Consider the following 18136-nt stretch of genomic DNA (forward strand, 5'->3'; position numbering starts at 1 on the left):
TTTCTGAAATAGCATGGGCCTTAGAACTGTACAAAAAAACAACAAATCTCCAAATGAGTCGTTTGGTGATAGCATGAAACTAGCTTTGGGACCAAAGAAAAAAACCCACAATTGGTTGATTTAGAGAACTCGTGAGTGCCTTTTTAATTGAGGAAGGTAAAAAAAGACCTCAGTCTTGAGGGACTGGAGTTGGTGGAAACCATCAGCTTTCTCATATCGGGTAGGACCTTGGACAGAGCCTCAGCCAAAAATTGCTGCTTTTGAACTGGACTTGCTGGCTTGATTTATGTGTTTTTGTTTTACTGGGATGTTTATGAGGGAAAGAAAATAAAGGCTCCCTCCCAGTTATTTGGAGCAGAATAGAGAAGTATACCAAACTTGAATTTTTATTCTCATGAAACAATAACTATTTTGGAATGAAAGCAAAGTAGACAGTATACAGAATCATTGAGGTTCAAAATGTGTTTCCAGTAGAAACACATTTTTTTAGACTGAAACAGAATTGGAATGATAGAAGCAAAGAACTCATGGAGTGACATGAGAACCACAAGTACTGTGATTTAGGGCTTACCAAACCAGGAGAATTGTATACTTTTCTGCCTGGTTGAGTTAGGGCTACAATTGAAACACCAAATTGCATTAGAAAATTTTGGATTTTTCAACCAGGGCGGTGGGCTAATTTTGTTACAGAAGAGTGATGCAAGTCACTGGTTTTAGTTTAACAGTTACACTACTGAATAAAAGTGAAAGGTTTGTTAAGGTTTTACGTGTACTCTGGTCCTGGGGTAAAAGACAATATGAATGCAACTTCTGAGTCATGGTTGCCGATGTGAAAAAGCATACTCATGGTTTTGTAGTTGCCATGATTGAATTGGTTCTTCTTTCCTTGCAACCTTACTTCATAAAATGAGTGGCACAAAGACCAGAACTACAAAGCAGAAATGGGATGAGACTGTATATTATATTGTAATTAATAATATAAATCAACAGTGATTTGTTTTCAGTGCTACATGGCTAGCCTTTTAAAAGAGGGCATTATTACTTTATTTCTCAGATTCTTAAATGGTTACAAAAAAGATTTTGCACTTAGTAGGACATTATGTGATGTTGTATGTGTAGTCCTGAGATGTTAAATTAGGTCCATTGCTGTGTCTTCTCTCAACATGTTTTTTGCTTCAGTGATACCTAACACAGAATTTGTTAACCTAAATGGTTATCCTACAGATGTTTTTCTCATAGACTTTTGTTAAAAATGATGAGCAGGAGTGGTTGAGTATGCATGTTAATCAGTTTCCACAAAAGTTATGTGGAAAAACTGCTGTAAAAACAGCACCTCTTTAATTAGCAGTTGGCATATTTTTAGGTTGTTTTCTTTTTTGACTACCTCCTCACTGCATGTTGGATTTTTACTCTCCATATAGAACAAGCATTTCAAGCATAGTCCGTTTTCACTTCTAAATGCTTTCTCTCTTATTAGCCGCAGCTTGGCAGAGGCTTGTTCAGAAGGAGATGTAAATGCTGTGCGGAAGTTGCTAATTGAAGGACGAAGTGTGAACGAGCACACAGAAGAAGGGGAAAGCCTCCTTTGTTTAGCCTGCTCAGCAGGATATTATGAGCTTGCACAGGTTGGTTTCATAGCTGTTTTTACTGTGTCTGTAGTGTAGAAACGTAAGTGTTGAATTAATGTATTCAGCTGCCACTGTAAGGGGGCATTAAAGTAGCAGAACATGGCAGTTAACTAGTAAATGAAGATTTATGTTTAAACTGAGTGTTGCTAGTGTGTTCTTCGTGCTTACTGTCTCTTAAGTGAAACCATGTGGTTTCTGCAGCATTTCAGCCATGTTGATATGCTGGTTTGTCACTTTCCAGTGCTGTTGATCACCCTTGTATTCACAGGTTCTTCTGGCAATGCATGCTAATGTAGAGGACCGAGGTATTAAAGGAGACATAACACCTTTAATGGCTGCTGCTAATGGTGGACATGTCAAAATTGTCAAGTTGCTGCTAGCTCATGGTGCTGATGTGAATGCACAGTCATCAACAGGTAAATAAGTGTGGTAGAGCATGTTGAAAATGACCAAAAAGCTGAGATTTACATTGTGCAGGAAACTGAAATTTGGGAGGAATATCTCTCAGCTGAGCAACACAGAATGCTTCTGTGTGTTTTTACTATTTAGCTTCTCCTTTTTTTAATGAAGCTAAAAAATACTAGTTTTTGCTGACATACAAATGTGGATATGGTCAATTAGTAGCTGAAAGATTTTTGTATATAGGATTTGTTGTCATGTAGTATATTAAGCACAGTTTGGGAAGTTTGTCTGTGCATAACAGTGATTTTGTGTCAGGTCTAGGAAAGCAAGGGAAAATACTAAACATAAGAAGGTAGCCCCGTTCCTCACATCTCCTCACACCACACCTCTCTTTTCCATGTCAACGTGGTAGACATTTGTGCCAAATTGACCAAATTGGGAAATTTCCTTAGTTTTTATGTCCTTGAGGTAGGGAGATTATTTGTAGTCAATAGTCCTTTACAGAGTATGTACTCACTGAATGATGAGGGAAGTTGAGATAGCAGAAAGCACCTTCTTAATTCCTTTTTTTGTGGAAGGTAGTTCTGAGTATCAATGCTACTTTGACCTCAAACTTTTTTAATGTTATGTTTTATAAAGATGGATTCTTTGACTGCTTTGCTCAGATATAAAATTTTTTCATGGAGATTGTTTTCATCTCCTTGTAAACACAATGTGCGTTTTTGAACAGCCCTTTAGAGGTATTTCAGAATTTACAGAAGCAACATTTCGTTCTGCTCCTTGTTTTGAGCTTTCTTTTGACAGCATAGTATGTCTCTGCTGCTTAACAAGAAAAGGGATGTTTTTTGTGACATAAAGTGGGATGAGCCAGGATAGGAAATTAGAGTGTGTCAGTACAGTCACACATGGAGATGTTCACTATGTCAGCACTGAGCTGCTTTGTATGGTTACTTAATTTTTTTCCTCTGTCGCTTTAGCTCTTGGTCTGGAGCCTCATAAAAACCTATTCTGTAAGGCAGCCAGGTAAAAGGGATGAAATGGAGCATAAGATGAAGTTTCCAGTGTAGAAATACTACCCAATTCTGTTTTCAAAACCTTTTTCTCTCCTGGCTTTAGGCAATACAGCCCTTACATATGCCTGTGCTGGAGGCTACGTGGATGTTGTGAAAGTATTGCTGGAATCAGGTGCTAGTATTGAGGACCATAATGAGAATGGTCACACTCCTCTGATGGAAGCGGGAAGCGCCGGCCATGTGGAAGTGGCCAGAGTGCTGTTAGAAAATGGAGCGGGCATAAATACGCATTCCAATGAGTTCAAGGAGAGCGCACTTACACTGGCTTGCTACAAAGGTATAGTACCAAACACTACTTGTTATGAAGTGTGGAAAGAAGTGGGGAAAAGTGTAACAAGTCATCTGCCATGACAAATTTTGTTTCACTGTTGCTGAATATCCTTATAAACTGTGGTAATTGTTTTTTGTGGCCGTTGTCAGAGCAAAAGCTGTGTTTGAAAGAGGAGAATGGGACCTCTAAAACATTCCTTCTCTGAGAAAATGTGCTTGGGCTCTGAATCCAAAAGACTGGAAAGCAGAGATGAAAAATGAAAAGTCTGTGCTTAGTCAATTATTCACTGTAATATATAGGACAGAAATGAAGATATTCAGGCTTCTGTGTTTTTCGCCTTAACCATATGTAATTTGCCTATCTCTTGTGTGTTTCTCTGTTGCTTCAAATCTTACGTTTCAGTCCTACACCTGAGCTCTTAATTTTTTCATGTTGCTTACTTCCTGTAGTAGAATGACATGTGATATTTGGGACCAAGAATGTCAATAACTTTTCCGAAGGAAAGGGACGAGAATGAAAAGGCAATGCAGTTTTATGAATTAGTGGAGTCATTAAGGGCAGATACTTTCAAAAAACTGTTAGATGTCCTCATCTTTGGAGTATTCCTATAGATGGTTGAATTTCCTGAGTATGCTTGTGTGAAAGTCTATCTGCTTCTTATATTTTATGGTCTGAGGGTTGGTGTGAGCTCAGGGCCTGGTTGTGATGTCATTTGTAAAAACAATAACCCTAAATTCTTTATGTCAGCCAAGCAGAGGGCAGGAGGGAATACTCAGCCTCCCAAGAAAAAAATGACATTCTGTAGATGAAAAAATCTAAATGTTTGTACACAAAATAAACAGCTGTGGTAAAGCTTCTAGAGTGTGCTCTGCTCAGCCCTAATGTCACCGCAAGGAATGTGGGTAGTGCAGATGTGGTTTTAGAAACTATTTATAGTAACTATGCTGTTAAGCTTCTGTGTGCATTCAGTGCATACACGTGAACATGCTTTTCAGGAGTGGGATTTTTAAGTTGTAACATGGCCTTCTGTTGCTGTCATTACATATGTTAGACCCTTTATATGACTTATTTTTACCTGTTAAATATTTTTCTCTACACAGGCCATCTAGAAATGGTGAGATTTCTGCTGGAAGCTGGTGCAGACCAGGAACACAAAACAGATGAAATGCACACTGCTCTCATGGAGGCTTGCATGGTAAGTGGTGTATGGCTTGAGCAGTGAGGTATATGTGCTTATTTCCTGAACATAGATGAAGTGAATCTTTATGGTGTCTTTTTGGTATGGATGAATGTGATGGCTCAGTTCTCCTGATGAGCCTTCCAGTTTAATATGGGAAAACACTTTATGGAGGAATCTCTAAATTAAGTAACTTTAAATGGAAGATTCTCAGTGGTAGCTGAAATGCTTTTGACTTTTCTAGTGCACCAAACATAGGCAGTGAATGTTGTCATACCCTGGCTATTGGAGGCATTTTACGTACTTATGTAATAGAATCATAGAATGGTAGGGGCTGGAAGGGACATCTAAAGATCATCTAGTCCAACTCCCCTGCTCAAGGAAGTCCACCTAGATCAGGTCACACAGGAACACATCTAGGTGGGTTTTAAAAATCTCCAGAGAAGGAGACTCCACAACCTCCCTGGGCAGCCTGTGCCAGGGCTTCCTCAGCCTCACAGCAAAGAAACTTTTCTTTAAGTTTAAGTGGAATTTTTTGCCTTCCAGCTTTTGTCCATTACCCCCAGTCCTATCACTGGACACTACAGAAAAAAATATTTCCCCATGTTCTTGACATACACATTTCAAATACTTGTAAGTGTTAATGAAGTGCCCCCTCAGTCTCTTCTCCTGACTGAATGGTCCCAGGTCCTGCAGCCTTTCCTCATAAGAAAGATGCTTCAGTTCCCTGATCATCTTAGTAGCCCTGCACTGGACTCTCTAGAAGTTCCATGTCCTTCTTGAGCTGAGAAGAACTGTCTCTGTCCCAGAACTGGACACAGGACTCCAGATGAGGCCTCACCAGGGCAGAGTAAAGGGGGAGACGAACCTCTCTCGTCCTGCTGGACACACTCTTCTTGATGCATCCCAGGATACCATTGGCCTTCTTGGCCACGAGGGTACTCACGTTCAGTTTGCTACCAACTAGGACTCCTAGGTGTCTCTGTGCAGAGCTGCTCCCCAGCAGGTCAACCTTCAGCCTGTCCTGGTGCATGGGGTTGTTGCTCCCCATGTGCAGGACTCTGCACTTGTCCTTGCTGAACCTCATGAGGTTCCTCTCTACCTAACTCTAAAGGTCGAGATCCCGCTGAATGGCAGCACAGCCTTCTGGGGAATCAGCCAGTCCTCCCAGTGTGGTGTCATCAGTGAACTTACTGAAAGTAGACTCTGTCCCCCCATCTGAGGCCAATGACAGTGTAGAATACATTACCTTTTCATTTTGCTGTAGAACACAAATACACGTGAAACTTTTGCTTGAACAAGTTACATACAGTCATCTTTTAATGTTGGAATGATATAGTTGATGCCACACTCAAGATTCTTCCAGGCTTTCATAGTGAGGAAATGTTACTAAATTGATGTGTTTACACAGATTTCAAATAGCATATGTGCTTTAGAAGATGTAGATATGAGACTTAGGGTTGTCAAAGCCTATTTCAGACAGTAATGTTATTTTCTACATATTACCTGGGGTAATTCCCTGGAATTCAATTGCTTTGACCTTTTTCTTTAGAGATTTCTTTTGATGATGGGGTAAATATGCCCACTTATTCTCTCTATTTCTCCTCCTGGAATTTATAAGACTTTAGTACCACCTCTCCAAGAAGTGAATACATTACCATGAGTTGGTCAACCCTGCACCATACCAAGGACTGGCAGAGATAAACTAGCAGGATGAAAAATCCAGCGAGTATCAGTTTTTGTATCTGATGCTGAGAATGTTTTGATTTTTTTTTTTCTGCTACAGAAATGAAAATGAAACTAAATAGAGCAGAATTAGTCTCCATTTTTAGACACTCCCTGCCCCTGGTTTTCTTTCTGACCCTGAATTGCACTAGGCTGCTGTGCAGCACTAACTACAGAAGATTCCTCTACTATTTAGGATGCATGACTTAGCTTGGTCAGGTTTGTTTATGCCTTGTGCTAAATCCTTCACCTGTATACAGAACTTTATAAAGTTTTCAGTTTTAACATTTCTCTTAAGTTTCCTTTTCATCCTCTAAACAGATTTCTCATGAGTTGGGTTTTTCGTGTCATTAGCTTTCACAGAGTCACGGAATGGTAGGAGTTCAAAGAGACCTCTAGAGATCATCCAGTCCAACGCCCCTGCTGAAGCAGGTTCACCTAGATCAGGTCACAGGAACGTGTCCATGTGGATTTCAAAAACCTCCAGGGAAGGAGATTCCACAACCTCTGTGGACAGCCTGTGCCAGGGCTTTGTCACCCCAATAGTAAAGAAATTTTCCCTTGTGTGTAAGTGGAACTTTTTGTGTTCCAACTTGTGTCTGTTACCCCTAGTCCTATCAGTGGAACACTACAGAAAAAAGTGTGTCAACCCAACCTCTTTGTAGTGTTATGTTGTGAATCCATGGCCTTAGAGGAGTGCTGCAAATCCTTACTTTCTCTTCCCTGAAATAACCGTAATGGTTCTAAAATCAGCCAGTTATGTCTATTCAAGTAAGATAATGGCTTTGGATAGGGAAATCATTGACAGAAACAGCTATAATTCTCAAGAAGTCATTTAAAAAAGGCATGAAGATGAATGGAACTTCAGCTATTGTTTATGTCACTTAGTAGATTAACCATATAAATATCACGGGTGCTGTCCTTGCATCAGTTCCTTGGAAGGTGCCAAGAAAATGACCTTGTTTGATGTTGCTATCTGATCAGAACAACTTCTTGACAGAAGTTGGCAGAGAAAGCTGCTGTTTCACAGAGCAAGCCTTTTTATCTTAGGCACCCTCTTCCTTTTCTGTCCTCTAAAAGTCTATCTGACTCGCAGAAATGTTGAGACCTGTTTTTTTTTTTTGTGGATTTAATCAAGTCTTACCGAGCAATAGGAAAATATCTGTCTCCCTCATTTCTGCAGGAGTCTTCCTGAGTGGGCATGTCCATACTGCTGCTCAGGATTGATGGACAGTTGAGTCTCAGTACCTTCAGCTCTGCTTGAGAGGGAGCATTTTTCTAGCACAGTACTTGAAAAGGTTGCAGTGAAATAAAACAGAGATTGTTGCTCAAGTTGTTACTCTTCAGTAGAAGAAAACTACCTTCTCTAGAATAGCATGGAGCTTGAATGTGTTATAGTGGCATAGAACTTAGATACAAGCCAGTAAGACTTTTCAAATCTTGTCATATGAAGTATTGGAAGATTTCTGAACTTCTGAGGGAGTGTGTTTTTTATAGACAGCAGTTAACATCAGTTTAATGCAAATGAGTTGCTGGGCAATGTGACTTGCCTTCTGGGACAAAAAGAAAACAGGCTTGACTTGTTTGGGCTTCCTCTTCCTGACTTAACCTAATCTTCCATAGTGACAGCCAAGTACCGATGGCCCACAGTCCCCATCTTTAAAATACACCTGGTGCACTTGGGTAGATCAGTCAGATGACGTTTTGGGATATAATAGTGGTTACAAAGCTTTTCCTTGCTGTTGTAGAAGAGCTGAACAGCACTAGCCCATTGCAAAGTTTGTAAAGCACAGATAAAATTTCCCTGTGTGGTTAAAGCAGCAGTGTTTTTTCTCAGGGCTCCTGGGCCCATATAAAAAGCTTTGAAGCACACCTTTATACTGCTATTTGCCATATTTGTCTTGAATCAGGGGTGATTAGTGAGCTGCCTTGCCAGAGCCTGGTGGTTGAGGCAACATCTTGGCATTTCCCCAAGGAAAGAGTCTTTATGGAATCTTAGAATTTTTGCCTAAAATAGTACTGTCATTTCATCTAAAAGGTGAATGTGTCCTAGTTAATGTCCTAGATATTTTTCTGAGACAGAATCATGTTTTGCTTCCTAGATATCAGAAGAAGGTATAAAACACTTAAGAAAAAGTGAACTACAAAAATATGAAATGCAGTTTCATATTTATTTTGGAAAACAGCTTTTTGGAGTTGTGGTTTGTAGCTTAGCAAGGAGGAGAACAACTGTGATTTGCTGCCTCTTACTAGTTAATGAGATCAAAGTGTGCAGTGTTCAATAATAACCTTTAGGATAGCCTGTGTTCCTGGTAAGGTGCTTTTTTTTACTGTGCAGCCCTCCTGTGTTTTGTGAGTAGGGCCTTTTTGCATTATGGTTACTCCAAGTAAGTTTGAGCAATGACAATTTCCTCATGGAGAAAACCAGCTTGGGAGAGTTTGTGCTGTTGTTGGACCACAGTGACCAAGCCAGTCTCTGCTTCTGTCTAAACAAAAGCAGAATTAAGTGGCCGTTGGATGTGTTGCTATCAGGCCTCCAGTGTAAACCTGTACCTGAAAAGCCACTTCAAATACTTCCTGAATTTATGGCATACTAAAAACATGACGAAGGTCATACGCTCAAATATTTTCTTTGTTTCTAAAGGAAGAGAGCAAACTTGGGAGCTACATTTTGGTAAAATGGGTTTGGCAGTATGACAATGGTCTCTGGAAAATCCTGCCAAGGAAAGACTCTAGTTCAGGTAGCTCCTGTAATGTACAAGAAACCTCTGACAAATGGTTTTGTTTTGGCTTTTCTCTTGGAGGGAGAAAGTAAGTCCTGACTCTGCTATTAAATTGAGTAGTGAAATAGTTTTGCAAGAGCAAAGAGGCCAGTGATGCCTTCATGCATGGCAGCTTCTTAAAGAAGGAAGCCAGATTGTTCAGCTTAAATACTATCCGTTCTGCTTCCCTCTCCAAAATCTGTGAATCTGTAATGTATATACTTCAAGACACAGTCTGCATGTATGTGAGGACAAACTGTATTTCTGATATGCACTGTTTTTGTAACTACGCTGTATTTAACAAATAATGCAAGTACATTTTGAATTTAAACCAAAATTCCCTCTTTTTGATGAAGTGAGGAGTATTGGCATTCAGTGACGTGTTGGCAATGTAAAGGTTTCGTAGTCTTGGGTAACATCAAAACCTTTTCTTGCATCTAAGAGATGGGTTTTTTTGTACTGAAATTCTCTTAATATGCCTTTATTTATTAGACTGTGTTGGTAGTAGTAAATTTGTTGTGGGGATGCAAGAGAAAATGTGTTAGGCTGGTAATTTATTTCTTAGAATTTGTGTTCCGTAGATAATTTTGCACGTACCGTTCTGTGTCTACAGTTGTTTTTAACAAAGAGAAATACTGGGTGTTACAAGGTTGGTTTTTTTTTAGAATTGTGGAGGAGGCAAGCTGCTAAAATAGTGTTGATCTCACTCAACTGTTTATATTTTGTTTTGTCTTCCCCCCTAAACTGATCTCAAATGTTTTGGATTGAGACTTATAGGAAGAGGTTGACCAGCTTGTTAGTTACACCATTGACAGGAGGGCTTGATATGTGGGTCGCAATATTTTAGTTTTGAATTAAACATGTTTGGTAAAATACGCTTGAAGTTTCTTCAGGTTACTATTTAATAGTAGAGCTTTAGCCTTTATCCAGATATTTAGAAAAAATATTTAGGAAAACTATTAAGAAAGTTCCATTTTATCTTTGGACTTCTTTATTCACTTGTTTTCTGTGTCTTCCAAGGTAAATTGAGTCAGTGACTACTGAAAGCTGTGGAGAAAAAAATGATTTTTCTATTTGTCTTCTCATCTTGTTTTTTCAATTCCTAGGATGGCCATGTGGAAGTGGCAAGATTACTTCTTGACAGCGGAGCTCAGGTGAACATGCCTGCAGACTCTTTTGAGTCTCCATTGACTTTGGCAGCCTGTGGTGGGCATGTTGAGCTGGCAGCTTTGTTAATTGAACGTGGAGCTAACTTGGAAGAGGTAAATGATGAAGGATACACACCTCTAATGGAAGCAGCTAGAGAAGGCCATGAAGAGATGGTGGCACTGTTGCTTGGTCAAGGTAACTATTGGGATGCCTTTTGTAGACTGTAATTCAATAGGCATCTGCATATATTGTGGGTGGGAAAAGCTAAGTTACTGTAAGGTTTACTTCTCTTTCCAACAACTTCTGAACTCTTCTCACCTACCCTACCACCACCCTTATTTGAGAAGTTGATCCGTTTTTTTGGTGGGCAAAATATCCTTTGCCGTACTTGTTTACTTTGTGTGTGATCAGTATGAACTGTTCTTCAGAACAGGTTTGAGTTTTTTGACAGATGTGGAGTAGTGAACAGTTAATGTTGGGAACTTGCACTTGAAATAGCCTTGGCCTGTCTTGAGATAGCATTATTGCTGAAAAGCTGTAGAGAAGTGCTTTGAGGTTCTCAGAGGGGTTAACAAAGTAGATAAAGGTGAAATCTTTCAGTTTCACACATTATGATTTTAGAAGAAAATTCCTCCAGCTCTGGAAATGCGATCTGTAATAAGAAGGTGCCTTGTGCATCGGGGAGTTACTTTTACTGATACTGGTTTCAGTAACTAGTGTTTTCTGATGCATGTGTGTGATTTTGGTGTTTTGTTTCAAGGAGCAAACATCAATGCTCAAACAGAGGAGACCCAAGAAACAGCATTAACTCTGGCTTGCTGTGGAGGCTTTTTGGAGGTTGCCGATTTTCTGATTAAAGCAGGAGCTGACATAGAACTTGGTTGTTCTACACCTTTGATGGAGGCTGCTCAAGAGGGTCATTTGGAGCTGGTGAAATATTTATTAGCTGCAGGTATGGACTACTTTAAGTTAAGTAAGTTAAGTTTTATAGGGACTTCATGTAACTCAAAGAGAAATAGAAGTTTTCTTCTGTATCCATTACATTTCCATTAGCAGCTTGTCGAAGTTGACTGAGGAGGTCTGTGGAATCTTCAGTTATTTACTAACTGGACCTCTAATTTGGTTTTTGAAGATGAAGCTGATGTAAACTTGCTTGGAACTGATCTTCTAATTTAGTTTATTGTTTTTATTCCTCTAGAGTTACCAATTTAATGAATGTTAGATTGAAAGGGGAAGTTTAATATTTTGCTATTCAGTCTGGTAAAGATAATGAAGAGACTTGCATGTTTTCAGTAATGAACTTCATAAAGCTCACGTGCTTGTTACTGCTGCTTCAGGGGCTAATGTGCATGCCACAACAGCAACGGGTGACACCGCACTGACATACGCCTGCGAAAATGGCCATACTGATGTAGCAGATGTCTTACTTCAGGCAGGTGCAGATCTGGTAAGTCATTACCTTCTTAAAATTAATTGGGAAATGATATTATAAATGTCTGTTACCTTTTTTTTGTTTTAAGTCCTCTGTTTGTTGCTAACATCTTACTGAGCTTGCTATTGGTTAAGTTATATTGAAATTATCTTTTAACCAAGTGAGAACTGGTGATACCTTTCTAATGGATTTTAGGCTAATGAACCTGAAAGTGCTTAGGTCAGTTACAGTACTTTGGTGATTGATATCTGAACCATTTCCAAGCTATGCAAGATTGCTTGTAAAGGAAAGGACTTTGATTTTTGTTCTTTTAGCACATGCAATCCTGAATGGGCTTCATCTTAGAATTGTTGATCTGATTGTGGGTTAGAACTTGTACTTGCAGATTTGTTCTATTACACAGCAAACATCATTCTGTTCTGATGTGATCTATTTGATGTACTGTAAGAAAATTAAGGTGATGGAGGTAAATTGATTTTTAAATTTCAGTAGGCTTGTATAACAATTATGTTATCAAAAAGTGAAGTTAACTATCAAAAGAACACATTTTGTTTTAAATCCTCACCATGTGCTTCAGTGCTTCTTGTCCAGGAGTCTCAGACCAGTACAAAGGTAGGTGGATTGTTTCATCTGTCTACAAGATACTCTCTGGTCAAGTATTGAGTAAACTTCTAGGTCAGTCCTTTGTGAAACACTAAAAAGGGATGTTCCATGTCTGGTGTCCTTTGTATTCAAAACTCCAAAAGGTGGAATTGCATCCTTTCATATTTACTACTTCTGAATTTTGAATTTTAAGCCTTATTTTTATCTGCTCTAGGAGCATGAATCAGAAGGTGGAAGAACTCCTCTCATGAAAGCTGCAAGGGCAGGTCATGTTTGCACTGTTCAGTTCTTGATTAGCAAAGGTAAGAGTGTGAAAAGATTTTGGTTTTCCCACTGTTAGAAATACTCAAAGTTAAGAACATGTCACTACCAGTGTAACTTCCTTGGATTTGTTTCAAGTATTTTAACTCAAGTAGATCATTGATTCTAAAACCAGGCATATAATCATCACCTCTGGTTTCCTCTGCATCTACTGAAATTAGTGAGAACTGCAAAAATATTTCTAAAACTAGTTAAGCTGCAGTCAGTACTTCCTAGTTAAAGCAGTAGTAGTGGTTACTAGGTGTCTCCGTGCAGCTTTTGAGCACTGTCTTTTCAGAAGTTTAACTTTGAGCGCCTATTTGTTTCAACAATTCGACTATAAGTTTCTTAATGTTGTAAGAACTTTCAGCTCCATCACTGGTAGATATGTAGAGTTTATACAGAGCTTGGAATTGCCTGAATTCTCTCTCTTGAGCTCATGCTGATTGGGTTTTTTCATACTTTACTTATATGGAGCAGGACTGGCTTCAAGCATTCAATGTGATGTTATTTTCCCAGTGTAGATTGTGGAGGAAAGAAACAGACCGAGCTGCAATTAATTATCTGCTTGCTGGTGTGAAAATGCATGGATCCATGTGCTGGATCTCAGTATTCGAGTTTTTGTTTCTATTATTGTTTGTTTGGTTTTGTCTTTTTAAAGAGAAGGCATAACCCTTGACACAGTTGCTGGCAAATTTCAGAGTAGGTTGGCCTGCTATGTGGTTTTTAGAATGTAGTCATTTGAACAAAGAGTTCAGAGTGCTAGTTCAAGCAGGGTTGTGTTTCTTTTTGGGACATGTGAAATGGTCTTTTGATGATTGTAATAATTGACTGTTTGTTCACTTCTAAGACCGTATCACAGCCTTGAAGAACTGCTTTTTCACACTTCACAGAAAAAGTAAACATTCTGTCACTTTTGGTCAAGGAGAACTGGTTTGGTTTGGGATTTTTCTTAATTTTTTTTTTTAAATCTTTCCCTTTCTATTTTTGAAGGAGCAAATGTGAATAGGACCACAGCTAACAACGATCACACAGTATTGTCACTGGCCTGTGCTGGAGGCCATCTGGCAGTTGTGGAGTTACTGCTAGCTCATGGTGCTGATCCTACACACAGATTGAAGGTTTGTCACTCAACTGCCTTACTTTCCTCTGAGGCAATAAATAGGATAAATAGTAGAAGTAAAATGCAGGAGCTGGTATTTCCACAAGCAGGCATGTTATGCTCATGAGCATATTTGTACATATTTGTTACGAGACGTGAAGGATCTAATGATTACCATGAGTGTAACAGTTGCACTCCAGTTGTAAGGTCATCATTCTGGAATAGCAAGGACAATTTTAACCTAGTTTCCCTGAAAATATTAAATGAGTCCTTAAGTTTAGAAGTGGACTTACTGCAGGTTGAATGAGTATTTCTTAAAAGCATTCTGAATATGTACTGTGTCAAATCTCCCAAAATGCTTCAGTGTTGTCGTGTTTTAACAATGCTCTTTCCTAATACTGAGTTCTTTCCCTGTTCAGGATGGATCAACTATGTTAATAGAGGCAGCAAAAGGTGGTCATACCAGCGTGGTTTGTTACCTTCTAGATTACCCCAACAACTTGCTTTCTGCTCCTCCACCTGACGCTACTCAACTGACCCCACCATCTCACGATTTAAATAGGGTAAGGTTTAAGAGCTGGTTATCCTTGGACTTGGAGGGCTTTCTGGCATTTCTTCTTGCAGCTTACTCAGGGATGAGAGAGGAGTCAGTTGTGTCTTTCATGAACTACTGAACTGTAGGTGAATACACTGAAAATAACTTTGAGCTGTCATGACTCTTCGAGCATCGTCATGTAGTGCTTTCACCATTCTTTTTAATGTTCTAGAAATATTACTGAGAAAATTGAAGGGGGAAAGAAAACCCAGCAAGTGAAAAGCTCTACTTTAATGAGGCTCTTGGGAATTACATTTGTAGTCCATCATGCCTCATATTTGCCTTACCATAGCTAGCATAGCACTGTACCATGCTGAGATGAGTATTGTTTGGCAAGTAATTGCTTAGGTTAAAAATGCAAAGTATATACGAGTCAGATGATGTCCAATTGTTAACTATTGAACTCAGCATATTGAAAAAAGTATTAAATGTCATTAGTGACCGTTAAAATCTGCTTTTCTAACAGGTTTTGTTTACCGTCTATTGACTTACAACTAGATTAGACTATGAGAAAAGTAATCTGTTAGTATCCAACATTTTAGGCTCCTCGTGTACCAGTGCAGGCGCTGCCCATGGTCGTTCCACCCCAGGAGCCTGACAAACCCCCTGCTAATGTCGCCACAACCCTTCCCATCAGAAATAAAGGTCAGTCTTAGTTCTGGAGCTTATTTTCTAAATATCCTTCCTAGGTAGAAGATAGAGGGTTGTACTTGTAGCAGAGTAGTTCCTATGAAGAGTGTTTATGGATTCACTCAAGGAAACTGCAATTTTATTTTCTTTTTTTAAGGATTTGCTTATCCGCCAAATACGCAGTAACAGTCACCTAACCCCGTAATCATAAAGTGTCAAGAAATCTGCCTAAGTAAATATGTTAAAATAGGTGTTAGTCTCACATAATAGACTAATGCAAAATATCACCCAGAAGCCTACAAAAATTTGATAATGGAAGTTGTAAAAACAGTGTTAATCTCCATATCAGAGTTGATTTGATAACTTGTGTTTACTTAGGATAGCAGTCTTGCAGTGGGTTTGACTAATTTGATTGAAGGCGGAATTTCTTGTGCTATAAAATATTTAGTCTGATGTGGCTCACGTCCTTCTGGGACTAAATTTGCACCTATTTTGATATTGCCATTTTGACAATTAACGCTTTCTTTTGCTTAAGAATTCTCTTCCAAAACAATTTTTGTCAAGCATCAGCAGTAGTGCAAATACAGGCGTGCATGTCATAAAATTAATACTGTGTGTACACTTGTATTGTTCTGGAAATACAGCAAGGATGACTGGAAGAAACTGGGCACCTTCTCTGATTCAAATCCTGAGTTTTGATTTGCCTTTCGCCCTTCAAAATTAGCCGGTTGTTCCTTCTCCGACTGGTATGGCAGACCATGTCAGCTGTGTTACTGTGGACTTCTTCATAAAAAGATGAATTGGATGAGTCCATCGCTCATTCTTACAGGAAGGCTGAAATATTTGCCTTGCCTGGGCAGAGAGCTGAGTTTTGACACAGGCAAAATCATGTCTGCTATGGATAAAATGTAGTGGCTAAACATACCCTGTTAGATCATGTTAAATAGAAATGATTATCCTGGGTTCTAACACTGTTTGTCAACTGAGCAAAGCTGGATACCTGTAGTGAAAGGATTCAGTAGTCCTAGAAAGTGTAGTGCTTCCTAAAAGGTACTGAGTTACTTGCAAACTGGTGGCCTAGAACAAGTCACCTGTCCCTCGAGATGTTTTTACATCACTTTTGCTGTGCTTTCAGGGCTGTAACCATTTGATTATGTCTTAACACGATATCAGACACAAAACATCAAGTAAAGAGACAGCATATCCTTTCTGTTTCCATGTATCTTGTAGCACCACTTGGTAACAGCGGCTCTTGAGACAATCACTTCATTTGGCAAAAGTATAACAATGATTGGAGTAAATATGTTAATGTAGCACAGGGCTATTTGGAATGTATGCGCAGTAACCGGTACTGTTTAATTACCATCTGACTGCTGTATTAAAATTGATAGCAAAAGATTCGGTTTTCTTGGAGGGCCTTTGCAGTACACGCTGACCTTCTGTGGATGCTGTGTCTTGGTGCATAACCGGCCATTTAGCATCCCAACAGTAGCTCTGTAATGAAGATGCCATTCGTATGCACTTCCATTGGTTCTGAGGGGGTTTCTTTTTCACACAGCTGCTTCTAAACAAAAGTCCAGCAGTCACTTGCCAGCAAACAACCAGGATGTACAGGGTTACATCACCAATCAGTCTCCAGAGAGCATTGTAGAAGAGGCTCAGGGCAAGTTGACAGAGCTGGAACAGAGGATAAAAGAAGCCATAGAGAAGAATGCTCAGCTGCAGTCCCTGGAATTGGCACACGCTGACCAGCTCACCAAAGAGAAGATTGAGGAGCTGAACAAAACGAGAGAGGAACAAATTCAGAAGAAACAAAAGATTTTGGAGGAACTGCAGAAAGTGGAGCGAGAGTTACAGCTGAAAACTCAGCAACAGCTAAAAAAGCAATATCTAGAGGTAAAAGCGCAAAGAATTCAGCTCCAGCAACAGCAGCAGCAACAGTCTTGCCAGCATCTGGGACTACTGACTCCCGTTGGGGTAGGAGAACAACTCTCAGAGGGAGACTATGCACGATTACAGCAAGTGGACCCCATCTTGCTTAAAGATGATCCTCAGCAAGCTGCTGCACAGACGGGTTTTGCACCAATTCAGCCTCTGGCGATGCCACAAGCTTTGCCTCTGGCAGCAGGTTCCTTACCTCCAGGGTCCATCGCAAATCTTACAGAACTGCAAGGTGTTATAGTTGGACAGCCAGTATTGGGCCAAGCACAACTAGCAGGGCTGGGGCAAGGAATACTGACAGAAACACAGCAAGGGTTAATGGTAGCCAGCCCTGCTCAGACGCTCAATGACACGCTGGATGACATCATGGCAGGTGGGTTTATATTGTTATGAGCAGGTATAATATTTGCTTGACCAGTTGAGGGTATGTCCACTTCTTTATATATGTGTGTGTGTGTTTGTGTATTCCTGCTAGCTCTACAGCAAGTACCACTAGCCTACTGATCCTGTCTTTAGGAGTTCAGAAAACTGGCTTTAACTTTTCAATTTGCAGGGTTGCCTTTCCTTTCGTTTAGCTAACTGGTGCCTGTTTGTCAGGTTGGTATGTTGGAAGTGGCATTTTGAACTCTTCATAGTTTGGGGGGATGTGCTAGAGTCTTAACAGTTCTGCACGGCCTCTTTGTAGCTCAGGGACAACATCTTGATACTGGCTGGTACTCTGGAGTAGCTGGGAACTGACTTGAAGCACTCACAATAGGCTTTCAGCATCTGTAACACCACATCAAGCCTATAATGTCTAAGGAACCTATAGGCTTGTCTTTTGAATGAGAGCTCTAGTTGGCCTTGAATAGCTTACCTTTTGGAAGCTTTTATTTCACTTTGGAAAATAGATGATAATCCTATGTCTTTTCAAAGTATCTACTCATAAAAATGGCTACTTTGCTAGCAAAAAGCAAATCTAGTTTTAGCAAATTATTCTTAATCGCTTCAGAGAATTCATTACCCAGTGACATCAGTGCTTAATGACCTTAAGTGATAAGACAAAGAATGCAACAGGTTCAAAATAGTGTAGGACATGTGAGTTGTTAGTGTTGCTTTCCTTTACAGTTGCTTCAGTTGCAGGTAATCCCCTTTTCATGTGAGTTTCTAAAGTGCTCATTTTTATTACTTGGCTGAATACAAATTAACTGTTCTGATGTAGTATTAAAAAGTCACATTTCACTAGATGAAAATTTGTTGAGGTGCTTTTGGTTAAGCTGATGGACCTGAAGTTTTACAAGTGTCGTTGCTGTTGACGGGTCTGCTTTGTAACGCATGTTAAGATGAGGAAGGTGTGCTGAAGGAAA

General features: G+C 39.6%; 1 protein-coding gene across 5 annotated transcripts in view; it reads left to right on the plus strand.

Moving 5' to 3' along the window:
• The window catches only part of ANKRD17 (ankyrin repeat domain 17), a 94642-nt gene that overhangs the window by 46853 nt on the left and 29653 nt on the right, over window positions 1-18136 (plus strand). For 4 of the 5 annotated variants that reach the window (XM_061991735.1, XM_061991734.1, XM_061991736.1 and 1 more), the window contains exons 4-15: window positions 1478-1625; window positions 1897-2044; window positions 3147-3380; window positions 4475-4569; window positions 10145-10382; window positions 10948-11139; window positions 11525-11634; window positions 12437-12524; window positions 13516-13643; window positions 14044-14187; window positions 14762-14864; window positions 16408-17163. In XM_061991735.1, coding sequence (XP_061847719.1) covers window positions 1478-1625; window positions 1897-2044; window positions 3147-3380; window positions 4475-4569; window positions 10145-10382; window positions 10948-11139; window positions 11525-11634; window positions 12437-12524; window positions 13516-13643; window positions 14044-14187; window positions 14762-14864; window positions 16408-17163 — 2384 coding nt within the window. The remainder of the gene's footprint in view (window positions 1-1477; window positions 1626-1896; window positions 2045-3146; window positions 3381-4474; window positions 4570-10144; window positions 10383-10947; window positions 11140-11524; window positions 11635-12436; window positions 12525-13515; window positions 13644-14043; window positions 14188-14761; window positions 14865-16407; window positions 17164-18136) is intronic. The other variant, XM_061991738.1, reaches the window with a different exon arrangement.

The sequence above is a fragment of the Colius striatus genome, chromosome 3 (genome assembly GCF_028858725.1).
Source record: "Colius striatus isolate bColStr4 chromosome 3, bColStr4.1.hap1, whole genome shotgun sequence".
NCBI classification, from domain to species: Eukaryota; Metazoa; Chordata; class Aves; order Coliiformes; family Coliidae; genus Colius; species Colius striatus.